Source organism: Tamandua tetradactyla, chromosome 2 (genome assembly GCF_023851605.1).
Source record: "Tamandua tetradactyla isolate mTamTet1 chromosome 2, mTamTet1.pri, whole genome shotgun sequence".
Classification (NCBI taxonomy): Eukaryota; Metazoa; Chordata; class Mammalia; order Pilosa; family Myrmecophagidae; genus Tamandua; species Tamandua tetradactyla.
The window spans coordinates 97,292,767-97,308,176 of record NC_135328.1 but is presented as its reverse complement, the minus strand read 5'-3'; the positions used below and the strand labels follow the sequence as shown (position 1 = coordinate 97,308,176).

Below are 15,410 nucleotides of genomic sequence, written 5' to 3'. Positions count from 1 at the left end.
CAGGGATGTAAACCTCCCTTGAGCTGGGACTCAGCACCAAGGAATTGAGAAAACCTTCTTGACTGAAAAGGGGAAGAGAGAAATGAGACAAAAGAAAGTATCAGTGGCTGAGAGATTTCAAATAGAGTCAAGAGGTTATCGTGGAGGGTATTCTTATGCGTTATATAGATATCCCCTTTATAGTTTAAGGTGTATTAGAGAGGCTAGAGGGAAGTGCCTGAAAATGTAGAGCTGTGTTCCAGTAGCCATGTTTTTTGAAGATGATTGTATAATGATACAGCTTTCTCAGAGTGACTGTGTGATTGTGAAAATCTTGTGTCTGATGCTCCTTTCATCTATGGTGCGTACAGATGAGTAAAAAATATGGATTAAAAATAAAGAAATAATAGGAGGAACAAATGTTAAAATAAATTGGGTAGAGAGAAATACTAGTGGTCAATGAGAGGGAGGGGTAATGGGTATGGTATATATGAGTTTTTTCTGTTTTCTTTTAATTTCTTTTTCTGGAGTGATGTAAATGTTCTGGGAAATGATCGTGGTAATGAATATACAACTATGTGAAGATATTTTGAGCCATTGATTGCACACCAAGTATGGAATGTTCACGTGTTAAGAATGTTTGTGTTTGTATGTTGATTGGTTTTATTAATACAAAATTTTTTAAAAAGTGTAAATTGTAAATTTTGGTTTCATTGTGCCCTTTATTCTTTTATATAAAAAACTTTGAAATTTAGTTTTGTCACTGAAAAGGGATTATGGCTCCAGGTTAGAATGCCAAGGCCTCCAAGTGCAACAGCTCTGGGAATCTTGACACTAAAGAAGGGTGGGGGGAGTAGCCTTTGCATACCTTAAAATTAATTACAGGTTAACTACTATTAATATGCCGTGGGCCTGAAAGTCAGCATATAACACTGCCCGATCAATAAGGGTATTTATTATGTGTGGGTATTGATCTGTCATGAAAGAGTGAATCATATTTCACACTGCATGTGTTAGTGCAAAAACAAGTAGCAGAGGAATTGTGAGGCCCTATCCGAGACTGGACATGAGGAAGGTAAATAAATGCACAGAGCCACAATTATGTGCTTCAGAGTATGAGGTGGTCAGTTCTGCAAATGACATCTCTGCAGACAGGTGTGAGGGGAGACATCTCTGTTATGGTCTGAGGGGTAAATTATTTTGGGAATTTTTCCACATGTATACTTCTCCAGCTCCTGCTGCCTTTCCTAGCTATTGAATCTAGTCCTGCTGATCTTTCTTCCTTCCTTATAGCACAAATCAGGACTGTACCAGTAATAACACTCGAAACTACTGAACTTCATATTTCCACTTGCATCTTGAGAGAGGATTTACAGATTGATAATTTTGTATGGGATTGAGGAAAATGAAGAAAGCTACCACATTTTCTTAGAAACAATGCTGTTGCTTTTTATTATTAACACCGTCAAGCAACCTGGGCAGTTTTTATCCTAGAAAAATATGGAATGAGATCCAGAAAACTCATTAAAGTGTTTCCTCTTTGCTATACATCTTTGGTCTTTGTACTTAGTCATACTTAGCATGTGATTTATCAGTTTCTGTCCTGGTGTACATTCAGCATGGAATGGGCGTGAGTTGTTCAAAGGACAAGGGACCTGATAAATATTGGTGCATTTAGCTCAGATTTATGGAGCCCACTGTCAATTTTTGCTGTGATTTTTCTGAGATTCAGAATGGGTTGTGGTTAGGAGTAGTATCCTTTTAAAATTCATTAATAGTTTGTACATAGAAAAATACTTTTTTGGGGAAGTTATATATTTCAATTTTGTATGGTTGGTTTATGTGTTTTGTGGCTTAGAAGTTGGAAATCTTACTTTCAGGTTTATCACGAAGTAACAGGGACATATAGTCTGACTTACTAGCTTTGACAGAATCTCACTGTTGAACAGAATGTCTCTAGGTTTTCTTTGGAGAATTCTGCCAAGATCCTTGCTCTAGCAGAGGCTGGGGGGAGAGCGTCCTCTGCTTATATTCCTGCTCTCGCGCATTCCAGGAGAGGATCGGTGGCTTTCTCAGGCCGGAGCAAGTGTGGCACAGGAGCCGATGCACAGGAGCCAGGAAGGGAGGTTGGTTTCAGGATGTACTGACAGTGTAACTTGGTCATTTGAAATGAATTCCAAAAATATTAGACATGCCAGTGGTTTTCATGAGGTTCCATCTTTCCAGTTTCTGCTGCCTCCCTTGTGTGAGCTTGTAATTACTTCTTCGTGCCTGGAGTCTTTAAGAGCCTCCTTATTCTCCTAGATCCATCTTTTTTGTGCTTGAATCAGATTAATTTTCTTAAAACATTTTTATGTTATTTCCTTGCTCTCAAAACCTTCATTGACTCCCATTAGCTCCAGGATAACCCATAACTTTTGAGGCAGTTTGATCCCAGTGTTCCTTTCCAGGCTTGTCCTCCGTTGTTCCTTCATGTGGATTCCTCTATCCAGCCAGGGTCATCTGGTCGTTGTCCCTGAAAGATGTCTTGCCTTTTTCCTGCTTTGTGCCTCTTTTGCAGTCATTCTTCTTTTTGAGTGCTTCTTGCTGTGTGCTGTATGCGCCTCTATCCTGGTTAGTCTCTCCCCAGGCCTTTGCTGACACCCTACTGTGGAGTCATCTGGTGACACCATCTGTGTTGTCTTCATGGTGATTAGATATTGCTCTGAAGGTTTTTAGCTTATACCCAGCCTTCCCAAGTTGGTGGCAAATTCTGAAGCATGAATGAAATATTTCTAGTATTTCTTTGCGTCTTTGGCGACATCTAAAGCAATGGTTGGACATAGTTGCCATGAGATATTTAATGAATGAATCAAATGTAAGTACACAGAAATGCAACTTAAGGTCAAAAATAAATGTTTTGTATTATCTGCTCTTCCATATTGCCCCGAAAGCCTCATGAGGTTGCTTATAGTTTGACTCTGCAGTTTTGCACTTAGTGGAATGCCTGGCAAATAGTAGGTGCTTAAGAAATTTTTGTCAAATGGAATAAGTGCTTGGTAGATGAACTTTTTTTGTGGTTAGAAGAAATGAAGAAAGGCCACATTTCAAAACCATTTGGCAGCCACATACACACAGTGCACATAGCTTGCGTTCCAAGCTCTGCAGTGATTTAGGTAGAAGCCTAAATTCTTTACACGATGAAATTCATTTGTATTCTTTTGTTTGTCAGGGCTGTGGCAATAATGCAGTCAGGGCTCTGCCAGTATCACATATTTTTAGGGTAAGGCATGGAGTAGTTGCTCTGAATTTTTAGAATAGACCATGGGTTCTCAGTATTTGGAGTGCAGCAGAACCTCCTCATGGCTCGTTAAAATAAAGATCGCAGTGCCCCTCCCCAGAGCCTCTGATTCAGTAAGGAGTGGGTGGAGCTGAGAATCTGCACTTCTGCCAAGTTCCCAGGTGAGGGTGATGTTGCTGATTGGGGGACCACAGTTTGCTAGCCCCTGGATTAGACACGTGCAGTTGGATGGGTGTTTATTTCAGCGTAGGGAATGTCCATGCACTAGTAGCATGCACAGAATAGCTGAGAGTCATAAAGCGGTTTTTAAAAAGTGACCGTAGTTTTAATTGGAACTTTAAATGCAGACTGATGAGTTTTAAATGTAGCACTCTTTAAATGGTCTCCTCTTAACAGTGCTTAAAAATGTTAAGAGTGCAAATTATTTAAGGTATCTAATCTTATAAAGCTCAAATGGTTCTATTATTTAACTGTTGGAATGAAACAACTTTTCAGCAACATACATCTCTATTCTGAAAGCTCATTGTAATTTGGAAGAGGAAATAAAATGCAGGTTAAGTGGGAAAGTGATGGCATTGTTAGCTAATTACAGTCAGCTGTAACAAAGCAAATAATTGCTTTGACCTGACCTGAGCATTTTATTTGAGGTTTACTCTGTGTTTATAGAAGCAGTTCTCTCATTACCTCCAGAGTTATTACTGCCATCATTTTGTTGCTTGATAAACTGAGGCATGGGAAAAGGGTCATAACTAAACCTGTACTGCCGAAATTCAAGAACAGTGCCCTGGGTTTCTCTTTCATTCTTGGCTTGCTACTGTATTTGGGTTTTTTTTATTAAGAATGTTGCTTTTGAAGGGCTGGTCCTAAGGGGCATCCAGTTTTTCCATCACAGGGACAGGGATAAGCATCTAAAATGCCTTCCTAAATGTCCATGAGATTGTACATCAAACAGAAATGCTTCTGATGGGTGGTAGGGTTGTGTCGTTTATTCCTTTTTCTGATTTAAGTATCTACAGTTTCTCCTTTTTGAGAAGTTTTATTCTCATAGGCTTTTGTAATCAGTTTTATACAACCTTTTTTCAGTTAAAATTTTTTATTGTGGTTACATATATAAATAATACAAAATCCCCCATGTCAGCCATTTTCAGGTGCAGTTTGGTGATATTAGTTACATTTACAATGTTGTTTCACCATCACCACCATCCCTTATGAGATGCGATATTTAAAACAAGGAATTAAATGAGGAAAACCACCAGTTGTGCCATTAAATTGGTATTTAAAATGAGAAGAGGATCAGACGGCAAGTTCAGAAGGAGAGAAATGACTTAAAACTCTTCAGACAGGGAGAGGTGGCGATGTGAGCTAATGAAATTGGAATCCCTCTTCTCCTTAACTGGAAAGAGGAGAAGAGAAGAAAGGAAGAGAAATAGAATTTAAATAGCAGTTTGGTAGTTGCATTTATAGGAGCCTGAGGTCAATGGGTTTGGTATCCTTTCAGAGAAAACGTAGATTCCTATTACTGACTTTAAAATGAGGCTTTTCAATGTATTTTAATGCAGATCTCACTCCACCCCTACAGCTGGCGCTTTCGTTATGCCTCCCTTGCATCTTCTCCCTTTCTCTTTCCACATTTCCTCATTTCTGAGCGCTTTCTTTGGGCCATGCCTGGTGCTGGGCATTTCATCCTCTCCTCTGCCTAGTTACTCTCAAGCCTTCTCTGTGTTTTAAAAAGGAAAAAAAAATATTTTTTTGGTAGATCTGTTACTCTCTGGAACTGCTGTTTTTTCCCCTCACATTTGTTTTTGATGCCAAGCTGCTTGGAAATCTGTAATTCTCTGATCCCTTCCACAGATACTTATTAGTCATCACCACATGGCAGGTGTTGTGCTAGGACCGGGGATATCGGTGATCAGGCAGCGAGTGTGGTACCTTCTAGCTGGATCTTACATTCTGGCGAGAGAGACAGATGTTATCTGTATTCATCTCTTGTGCTTCCTCACTGCCTGCTTGCTCCTTAGTTTCTTACAGGCTGGCTTCTGCGCCTTCTCCTCTCCTAAAACCACAAGGTCCTAATGACCTCATCTTCTGCTGGTCTCTTCCAGGCCCACTTTTGCTCGATCCCTTAGCAGCCATTGACACGGCAGCTTGCCCCCGCCATCAGCCCCGTGGCCTTTGGCTTCTGTCACCTTGTGTTCTCTCCTCACGTCACTGTCCCGGCCTTAGCTCTCTTTGCCTCCCTCAGAACACGCTCTCCCATAACCGCTGCCCTCCCTTCCCCACACGCTGCTCCACCTTTCGCCTCACCCCTGAGCATGTTTACAGCTTCTCACCCTCCCTCCGCTCCTCTGGCATCTCAGTGCTCTAGGCAGCACTGATCAGTCCCTCCTCTACCACATCCAGGTTTCCTGCTCTCCTTGCCTTTTGTTTCTTATTTCTTTGCCGTGTCTTGCATCTTATACCTGGCATCCTTTCTGTTCTCTGGTTCTATCAAGTTTCGTCTCCCAGATGCCCCTGCAACCGGCTCCCCTCTTTCATATTTGCAGTCTTCCTGAACTACACCGGCAGCTCCCTGGCAGTTGTCCCTGCCTCCTTTCTTTTTTTCCTTCACTTGTCTTCAGGATTGCCATAGGCTGAGAGTAATCATTCCTTCCTTGTGTATAATAATTGAAGTTATTTATAATCTAATCATATCCTTTTTTTTAGATTCTACATTTTCTGAGGGCAGGGTCAGTCTTGATACCTTACAGCCACTTCAGGTGCTGGGCCAGCACTTATTGCTTAATAAATGTCCGTGGGATGAATGGATGGATGAATGGATGGATTACTTAGGAGTGCATTCATTCGTTTATTGGAGTTGGCGTAGTTTAAAGTCTAGACTAGGGGTAAGCAACCACTGCCCAGGAACCAAATCAGCCCACCACTTATGATCTCTGTCAATAAAGTTTTGTTGGAACATGACCACATTGAGACAGCCACGGCACAGCTCACAAAGCATTATTTATTTTCTGGCCTTTCGCAAAAAAAACACCCCAACTTTGTCTAACTCCAGTCTATACCATTGTCCAGATTTCTGAAGGCTGCAGTATGAGCTGTGGAAGGAAGTTAAGGAAACAGTGTTTGCTTAAACTCTTAACCTCTTGCTTTGACTTTCTGACCTCTCTGTGACTCCCATAGTTAGCACACTGGGCTTTTTATTTACTTTATTTGAAGTGAAGTTCGATTAATTTGGTTGTGAGAATGTAGACAGCCAGGCTAAGTAGAGTTGATTTTTAACACCAGGATAGGAATTTCTGGGTAGGCGTTATTAGCCCAGGTTTTATGTAATTAATTTTTTTTTTTTTTGGTATTCTCACTAAAAATAATCAGCAAGAGTCCTTCAGCTGTGCCCCCAGAGTTAAGCCAATCTTAGAAACTCTCTTTTATTTGGTTACGGGAGAAGCAGCAGTTTTGACACCTGCATATTTAGGTCCGTTGCTCTGAAGATGTTGAGGAGAAAGGCAGGTGCATTGCCAGGATTTAGAGGTAAAGGTTTGTGGACGCCCGCATTAATACTGTGTGCTCCTTTTATCTCCAGAGGGCCGTATGGTCACCCAGGACATCCCTGCTGTCACCAGCAGAGGGCACGTGGAGAACACACCGGACCTGGTCTCCGACTCCACCTACTACAGCAGCTTCTACCAGCCGCCTCTGTTTCCTTACTACAACAATCTGTACAACTACCCGCAGTACTCCATGGCCTTGGCTGCCGATGCCTCTTCCGGGGACGTGGGAAGCTCCATCGGGGGATCCCCTGTGAAGAACAGCCTTAGGAGCCTCCCAGCACCTTACGTGCCTGGTCAGACAGGAAACCAGTGGCAGGTATGCTGTTATCCAGAGAGTGAACTGTATTTGTGAAAACCGCACGCACAAACAAACTCTCTCTTTCTCTTTCTCTCTCTCTCCTATCTTTATTTCATACTATCTCTTTTTTACCCCCACCATCACTCATATACACATCAAACTTACCGCACATGTGTATGCATCTTATGCAAACCATGAAGTTTTTTTCACTCTACTGATGACGTCATTTAACCCCAGCGATTGGCCACAAGAATTTGTAGAGAAAAATGCATTAAAAAGTAAACCAAATTTACTTTTTTCATTTTTCAGTGTTGTTTTGCATAAGTACCCAGTGGGCCAGCATTGGATTCACAGGTAGCTTTACTGTATGCAGCTTCACCCTCTCCAGCCTTCCTCGCTTTTTTTGCGCAGTTTAGGAAATGCTGGGTTCAGTCTCCTGGGTGGCAGTAATCTTAGTGACGACCCTGGGAAGGAGAAGTGTTATGATCTGGATGTCTTCATGGAAGAAATGTAAGAAAAGGAATTAGGTTGCTGTGGTACTGGGCCAATGTGGGTGCATTTTTAACTTGGAATGAAGATCAAGATCAGACTTTCATACTCTAAATACGTATTTTAAAAATAGTATACAAACAGAACTATAGAAGAAAATATCTTCAAATAAAATAGTTTAAAATAAAAAAAGTTATATGTCAGAAAAAAATAGTGTACAATCTAGAGCTTTTCATATTTGGGGAGAGTTTGTGTAGAGTTGTTCTGCTTCCTCTATCTTAATCATTTCCATTTTACTAGCATTTTAGTAGCAGATTCAAGGCTCAGAAATCCAGAGGCTGAATTATCACACTGCCAGCATGGTGTATGTAGGGAGAGGTTAAGCTCAACACCTCCAAGCCCTCTTTCTCCAATGAGATGTTATAAATCTGTGAGAACAGTTTTCATTTTGGATGCATTTGCCGTGCTTCAGTCCTTCTCAAGTGGGATTTGATTCCAACATAATGCCACATGTTTATTGGGGAGTTTAGGGCAAATCTTTGACCTTCTTATGCCCACTTTAAAAAAAAAAATGAGTTGAAATTTTCCTTTGAGCAATTCTATTTCATTTTGCCTTGGCATTTTTTAGATGTGGAGAAGTTAATGTTCAAGTCACCCCACTTTCTGGATTCTCTAACTATCCTCGAGGGATTTGACTTCTTGAACATAGAAAAATATCATCTTTAATCCTCTGGGTTGCAATTATTTGTACATTTTCTGTATATTTCATTTTTAGGATCATATTTGTTTTTAAAGGGAGCTTATAGCATGTTGGTGTTGGAGTGGGGAGGTGAGGTGAGTGTAAAGGAAATGGGGTGTTTGATGGATAGTCTATGCTGGACCTCTTCAGGCATTTCTAAAGTGCCAGTCAATCGGATTTGATGATTTGTGGCAATTTGTAGGTTGATTTCTATTAAAGAATCTCCTTCCTGAAAGGAGAAAGAAATGTATTTTTCAATTCTGAAAAAGCAAAAATGAAACAAAAACAGCTTGACCTGCAGATTCTTAAGAACCATGGGCTACAATTAGAGTGTCTGGTTTTCTGCTTGTCTCCTAGATTTGGGGAGAAAAGTAAGAAGGAGGGTCTGTGAAATTGTTGGTTTTTGTGATAAAGGATGAGAGAGAAAAAGTCAAAGTGTTTTTGTGAAACAGAGATAGATATAGCTCAAGATCATCTTTACAGCTGAGAGCTACATCAATTGACCTTCCTGCTTTGTCAGAATCTTTGAGATGGCATGTGATGCCTGACACTATTTCTACTTACTGTCCCTTGAAAATCTGGGAAAGGTATGACAGAGATCTTGGATTTTCTTGGAGCTCCCATACCAAGGTCCTCACTCTCAGGGATAGCCGGGAGGAGCTCCCTGGAGTAGCACCATTACCTGGTCTCGGAGAGCTGCCCCAGTTGCTTTGTGCACGGAGAGGGGCCGCTAAAGGCAAGTTCTTCCGAGAGAGAGAAGCTTGACAAAGACAGGCCCGCCTGCTAGCAAGAGTGGAAGAGAAATCTCGGTTAAACTTCCTTGCTCCCATTGTCGGCGTGTCGCATGTGGTTTTGATGCACTAGGACTATCAGTTAATGGACTTGAGACAGACGCGGGTGCCCCTATGAGCAGTAGAGGTCCAGGAGAGACCCTCAGATATCACATCAGCTTGTTTTCCAGAGGCTTGAGCTTCAGCCTTCTTACTGCCTCCCCTTGGTAATATATCCTCAAATGACAAATCATGGTTGATACCCATTTCTCTTAGCTAATAAAAGCACCAATAATAATAACTATCATCTACGAAGCAGTTAATCCACACAGCAGCCCTGGGAGGCAGATGGCACTACCCTCTTTTTACAGGTGAGGACACTGAGACTCAGAGGGATAACTTACGCAGGTTTACGCAACCACCGAGTGGAAGAGCTGGGGTTTGAATCCATGTCTGTATGGCTCCTAAATGTGTGCTCCAGCCCATTTGATTATTACTAGGTCTGCAATAAACACGGGCTACAGAACTGCCTCCCGGGAGCCCCCTGTCGTTCATAAGCCGAGACTTCTGAGGTCTGTAGATGAATCTTTACTGGAGGAGAAACTGAATACCAACACTGAGGCCCTTTTTGCTCCTCTAGGGTTTGGGGTTTCTACCTCAGTCCTTTAACTTTTCATTGGACATGTTCTCGGAGCTCTCCTGATTTTCTTTCTTTCTGAAACAAGATGGGATATAAAAATACACATCTTAGGTATATTAAAAGACCATGAAACATGAATCTGTACCAAGTATGAATGTATATGGAATGATTTTTTCTTTTTTTTAATTCAAAAATACAGGATTTCCATATACCACCCTTTTATTAATAGCTTGCATGCATATGGTATGTTTGTTAAAATTGACGAAAGCATATTTTTATAATTGTACTGTTGACTATAGTCCATGCCTTAACTGAGGATTTATTGCTTGTGTTGTGCAAGTCCATGGATTTTAAAAAAATGTTTATTCCCCTTATAACCACATATATGGAATGATTATCATTTGAGAATATATTATCAAGGGTAGGCAGTAAGAAGGCTGAAGCCCAAACCTCTGTGCAACCTAAATTTTCCCCTTATAACCACGTATATGGAACGATTATCCTCAAGGTTGGAGGAGAATTTAATTGGTTTAGGAAATGGAAAACTTAGCACATAGATAAAGTTCATAATGGTACAGAATGGTTGCATTAAAATGTATAAGTTATAAAGAAATATTAATTAGATTAAGGGTATGCTTTAGAATGCCCAGCTTTAGATGATAAGATGACTCACTTTTTTATTGCAAAAAATAACATACATACAAAAAAGCAATAAATTTCAAAGCATACTGTAACAATTAGTTGTAGAACAGATTTCAGAGTTTGGTATGGATTACAGTTTCACAATTTTAGGTTTTTACTTCTAGCTGCTCCAAGATGCTAGAGATAAATATCAATATAATGATTCACTTGTTAAAGCCTATCTTTGAACTCTACCTTCTCCTTTGATCTTTCTCCCAATGAGCTATGGCCATTCTAATTTTTTCTTATTGGAAAGAGCTGTCAATAATATGTGATTGGGAGATGGAACCAGTTGACGTTCTGGAGAGGCTGGCCCAAGAACCCATCTGTGGGTTGTAGGTTTCTGGAAAGTAATCATAGTGCATGGAACCTTTGCAGAATCTCAAATAAAGCCCTAGGTGTTCTTTAAGGTTGGCAGACATGGTTTTGGTTGAAATTTGGCAACCCATTAGAAGTAGCAATATCTAGCTGAAGCTTAGGTAAGAGTAGCCTCCAGAGTAGCCTCTTGACTCTATTTGAACTCTCTCAGCCACTGTTACCTTATTTGTTACAATCCTTTCCCCAATTTTGGTCAAGAAGACATGGTCAATCCCATGTTGCCAGGGCCAGCCTCGTTCCTGGAAGTCGTATCCCATGTTGCCAGAGAGACTTTCACCCCTGGATGCTATATCCCAGTTAGGGAAGAGATAATGATTTTTCTTACAGAGTTGGGCTTAGAGAGAGAGATGCCTCATCTGAGCAACAAAAGAGGTCCTCTGAAAGTAACCCTTAGGCATAGCTATAGGTAGGCTAAGCTTCTCAGCTGTATAAATAAGCTTACACAAGAGCAAGCCTCAAGATCAAGAGTCTATTGACTTGGGAATCCCTAATGTTTGAGACAGTATCAGGCATTTCCCTGGTGGTAAAATTTAATAGTTCTATATTGTGCTGGTTTGAAAGGATGTATGGACCCTAAAAAAACCATGTTTTAATCAAAATCCCATTTCGTAAAGGCAGAATAATCCCTATTCAATACTGTATGTTCGAATCTGTAATTAGATCATCTCCCTGGAGCTGTAACCCAATCAAGAGTGGCTGTTAAACTGGAGTAGAGGAGATGTGTCTCTACCCATTTGGGTGGGTCTTGATTGGTTTACTGGAGTCCTGTAAAAGAGAAAACATTTTGGAGAATGAGAGATTCAGAGAGAGCAGAGAATGACATAGGTACGAGAAGCAGAATCTACCAGCCAGCGAACTTTGGAGATAAAGAAGGAACATGCCTCCCGCGGAGCTTCATGAAACAGGAAGCCAGGAGAAGAAGCTAGCAGATGACACCGTGTTTGCCATGTGCCCTTCCAGCTGAGAGAGGAACCCTGAATGTGTTCACCATGTGCCTTTCCAAATGAGAGAAAAACTCTGACTGTGCTCCCAATGTGCCCTTCCACTTGAGAGAGAAACCCTGAACTTCATTAGCCTTCTTGAACCAAGGTATCTTTCCCTGGATGGATGCCTTTGATTGGACATTTCTATAGACTTGTTTTAACTGGGACATTTTCTCGGCCTTAGAACTGTAAACTAGCAACTCATTTAATTCCCCTTTTAAAAGCCATGCCATTTCTGGTATACTGCATTCCAGCAGCCAGCAAACTAGAACACTTATTTCTTCTCCCATCCCTCAAGGGACTTTGCCAATACTTTTAAATTACCTGGTCAACATACTCTGGGATGTATCCAGGCATTACATTAAGCTCTACAGAATTACAAGTCCTCATTACCATTCTAGGCTGCTTGTGTTTGGGTTGTTTAAATGATCTATCTAGGCAGGTTGAGTTAGATTATGTGCTACAGAAAATTTAGGTTCTGGACAAAATAAGCCTCTTTTTGGACTCATAGAGTAGGTGAAGTTCTAAGATACGATGTCCTTCTTACTGAGAGGCTTCGTTCTTATCTCTAATTGAAGCCTGATCTCTTTTTCAATTTCTTTAACCGTTGTTGTGTGTAGCAATGCTGATCTTCAGAACTGCAGAACTCCTCCTCTGAGTCTTAGAAGATGTCACACAGGTACCCAAAGTTTCAGGAAAATACCAGGTTATACACGTATAGCCCAGCCTCTCAAAATCTAGAAATAACAAGTACTGCTCTGGACTTAATGTAATTTCTGTAAGAACTTACCATCTAAGCCCTGAATGTGACTCACTTTTTAATTGATATCATTGTTAGAGCAGAAGTAGAGATGATTTTAAAGGCAGTGGGATTCTGTACTGTGGACAGCTCCCCCTGACCCTGCTGTTTCCGGAAGGTACTCTGGCTCTGTTCTTAGGGCAGTGCTTTTCTGAAAGATGGAGGAGGCAGGCTTCCTAGAGGAGGGTGGGTGGGTGCTGCATGCTTTCTGTCTCCTTTTGGGAAGGTGCTCTTCCAAGAGAGCACATGCCACTCTCCTCTGACTGACGCCTCCCCCTTTCTGACCCAAGCTTGCCTCTAGCTGCAGTGTTCATCCACTTTCTTGACTCTCCGTTTCTAAGACCCAGCTTCCCTCCTTAACTCTTCACCAGACCAAGTCATCATCTTTCAAGTGATCCTCCTTCCCTCACAGGATTGACTTTTTTGACTCTCACTGTTTGTTGGGGGAGCAGTGCAAATGTTTTTCAACAAAAAGTTCCTTTCTGATTTCTAGGAAAAATGGACTCTCCTGGAGATAATTATCATTTTTCAGCTAGATTTAGAGATTGGTAGGGAGCATATTAAATTATTTTCCAAAAGAAGCCATCAACTTTTTTTGTAGAGCTGAGAGTTCCTGCAAGTCTCCCTATAAAATCAAGCAAGCCACAGATAATTACTGGGCACCTAACTAAGTGCTAACCCTGTAAAGACTATAGCTGACTGCAGGTCAGCATCCCAGAAACCCAGGGCTCTTTGGTGTTCGTGCCTGCACCCTAAGAGCTGCTTTGATCGCCTTTGGTCTGTCTTCAGCGTGTGAAGATTTGTGGCCTAATCATAGATTCCTCTCCTGTTGTGAAACAGGAATAACATTTGTGACACTGGAACAAACTCACAATGAATGGCTGGTTCCGCTGACCAGCGGCGCAATTTCACTTCTGCATTTAATTGCCTGCAAAAGCTGTTTATGGCCTTGTGCACTCCTCCACGGCAGTATTATCTCTTAAATAAACATGTTGTACCAGGCTGACAAGGGAGAGGTGCATATCAAGTATGCAGAAGTCAATGTGAGGTGCAGAGCAGCACCTGAGATCTTTCCAGCTCTCGGGCACGTGCTGTTTTGATTGCTTTTGGGAAGCTTACGCCAAACAAACAAACAAAACTTGGGGAAATGACTGCAAAGGGGATTGCATTCCTTTTGGTGGCTATTTTGGTCTAGTCTGAAGGGTCTGTCGGTATGGCTGCCATTTACAATTGTGCTCCTAGCTGGAATGCATTTGTTTTATTTATTAAATAGACATGCATTTAGGGCCTACTGGGTGTTAGTAGACAAAAATTGTAAAAGCACATGTTGGAGAAGGCTGCTCTTATCACATAGAAAATGAGAAGGGGAGTTGGGGATCATCCAAGTAGCCCTGTGTTTAAATCTAAGGTACAGGCAGGAGTGGAACCAGATTCTGGCTGGCATGTGGGACTTGGAGCAGAGAGAAAATGCAGATTTGATGGGCCTGCAGCCCCCCTCAGCCTGCCCCGGGGCCAGAGAGCCAGACAGGGCAGGCTGGGAAATCTCCATCCATTGACCACTCACTCATGTTTTCAGTCCTTAATGACCAGCCTGCCCGGGCTTTGTTTTCACACTGCCTCCTCTTTCATTGTGTGACTCTCATCAGTACAACCTGTTTGCTAGAAAGGTTTGGGGAAGAAAGGAGTTTTCAAGCATGTGCTTTAGGGGAACAGCCACAACCCCTCAGCAGCTGTGCAATTGGGAGTCCAGCCCACTCAGAGAGCTCAGTGGTGGTGAGGGCTGGGGGCGATGTGAAGCCGGGGCTTACTCCTGGCTCCCATTCCCTGGGAGACAGTTGTTATTAAGGGTTATTATTTTAAAATATTCTTACATGAAAAAAAAAACAGGTATGTTAGGGAGAAAGCAGTAGAATGCAAAATGCGCTTCAATTTTTAAGGCAAAGTTGGGGACTTTAGATTCTTTTTAAAACTTTTTTATTGTAAAACAACATATATACAAAGCAAAGAAAGAAAAAAAGCAATACTTTTGAAAGCACTCCTTAACAAGCAGTTACAGAACAGATCCCAGAGTTTGTCTTGGGCTACCATTCCACCATCTCAGATTTTTCCTTCTAGCTGCTCTGAAACACTGGAAGCTAGAAGGAATATCAGCATAGTGATTCAGCAGTCATACTCATTTGTTAAATACCATTTTCTCTGTCATACCTCCCCCTCCTTTAATCCTTTGCCCAGTCTATAGGGATCTTTGGGAAATACCCGTTCTGATTTTTTCATGTTGAGAAGGGCTGTCTACACTAAAGAATATGGGGGTGTAATTAATTGATAATCTTGGAGAGGCTGGTCCCTCTGAGTTTCAGAATTTATCTGACTTAGGGACCCTGCAGAAATGTTATGTTCCAGGAAAGCAAACTTAGTGGATGAATCCTTTCTAGAGTCTCAGTTCGAGCCCTAGGTGTTCTTAAAAGTCAACATGAGTGATGTTGATTGGGGCTTAGCAAACCATGGCAATTAGCACTATCTAACTGAAGCTTGTGTAAGAGTAGCTTCCAGAACAGCCTCTTGACTCCACGTGATCTCTCCTGGCCAGTGACGCCTTACTTTATTATACTTCTTTCCCCCTCTTTTGGTTGGGAAGGTGTTGTGGGCAGATACATTTTTGCATTTTCTTCTGACAGCTAGCCTGCACCGTAAGAGCTCCTAGGATAACGTGCATATGGTAGTTCGAACTCCTGAGTGATTCTGGGCTAACGTTGGACTGATTTGCCCAAGGAACATAGCTGGTTAGTGGAGAGCCAGGGCTGGAATCTGGACCTTCTCAGCTGGGTCAGGTGC

The 15,410-nt window shown here is 41.6% G+C and overlaps 1 protein-coding gene across 1 annotated transcript in view; it reads left to right on the top strand.

The window, feature by feature from the left end:
• DMRT1 (doublesex and mab-3 related transcription factor 1) overlaps window positions 1-15,410 on the top strand; it is a 116,218-nt gene that overhangs the window by 45,836 nt on the left and 54,972 nt on the right. The window contains exon 3 of the mRNA XM_077148322.1: window positions 6,834-7,117. Within this exon, the coding sequence (XP_077004437.1) occupies window positions 6,834-7,117 (284 nt within the window). The remainder of the gene's footprint in view (window positions 1-6,833; window positions 7,118-15,410) is intronic.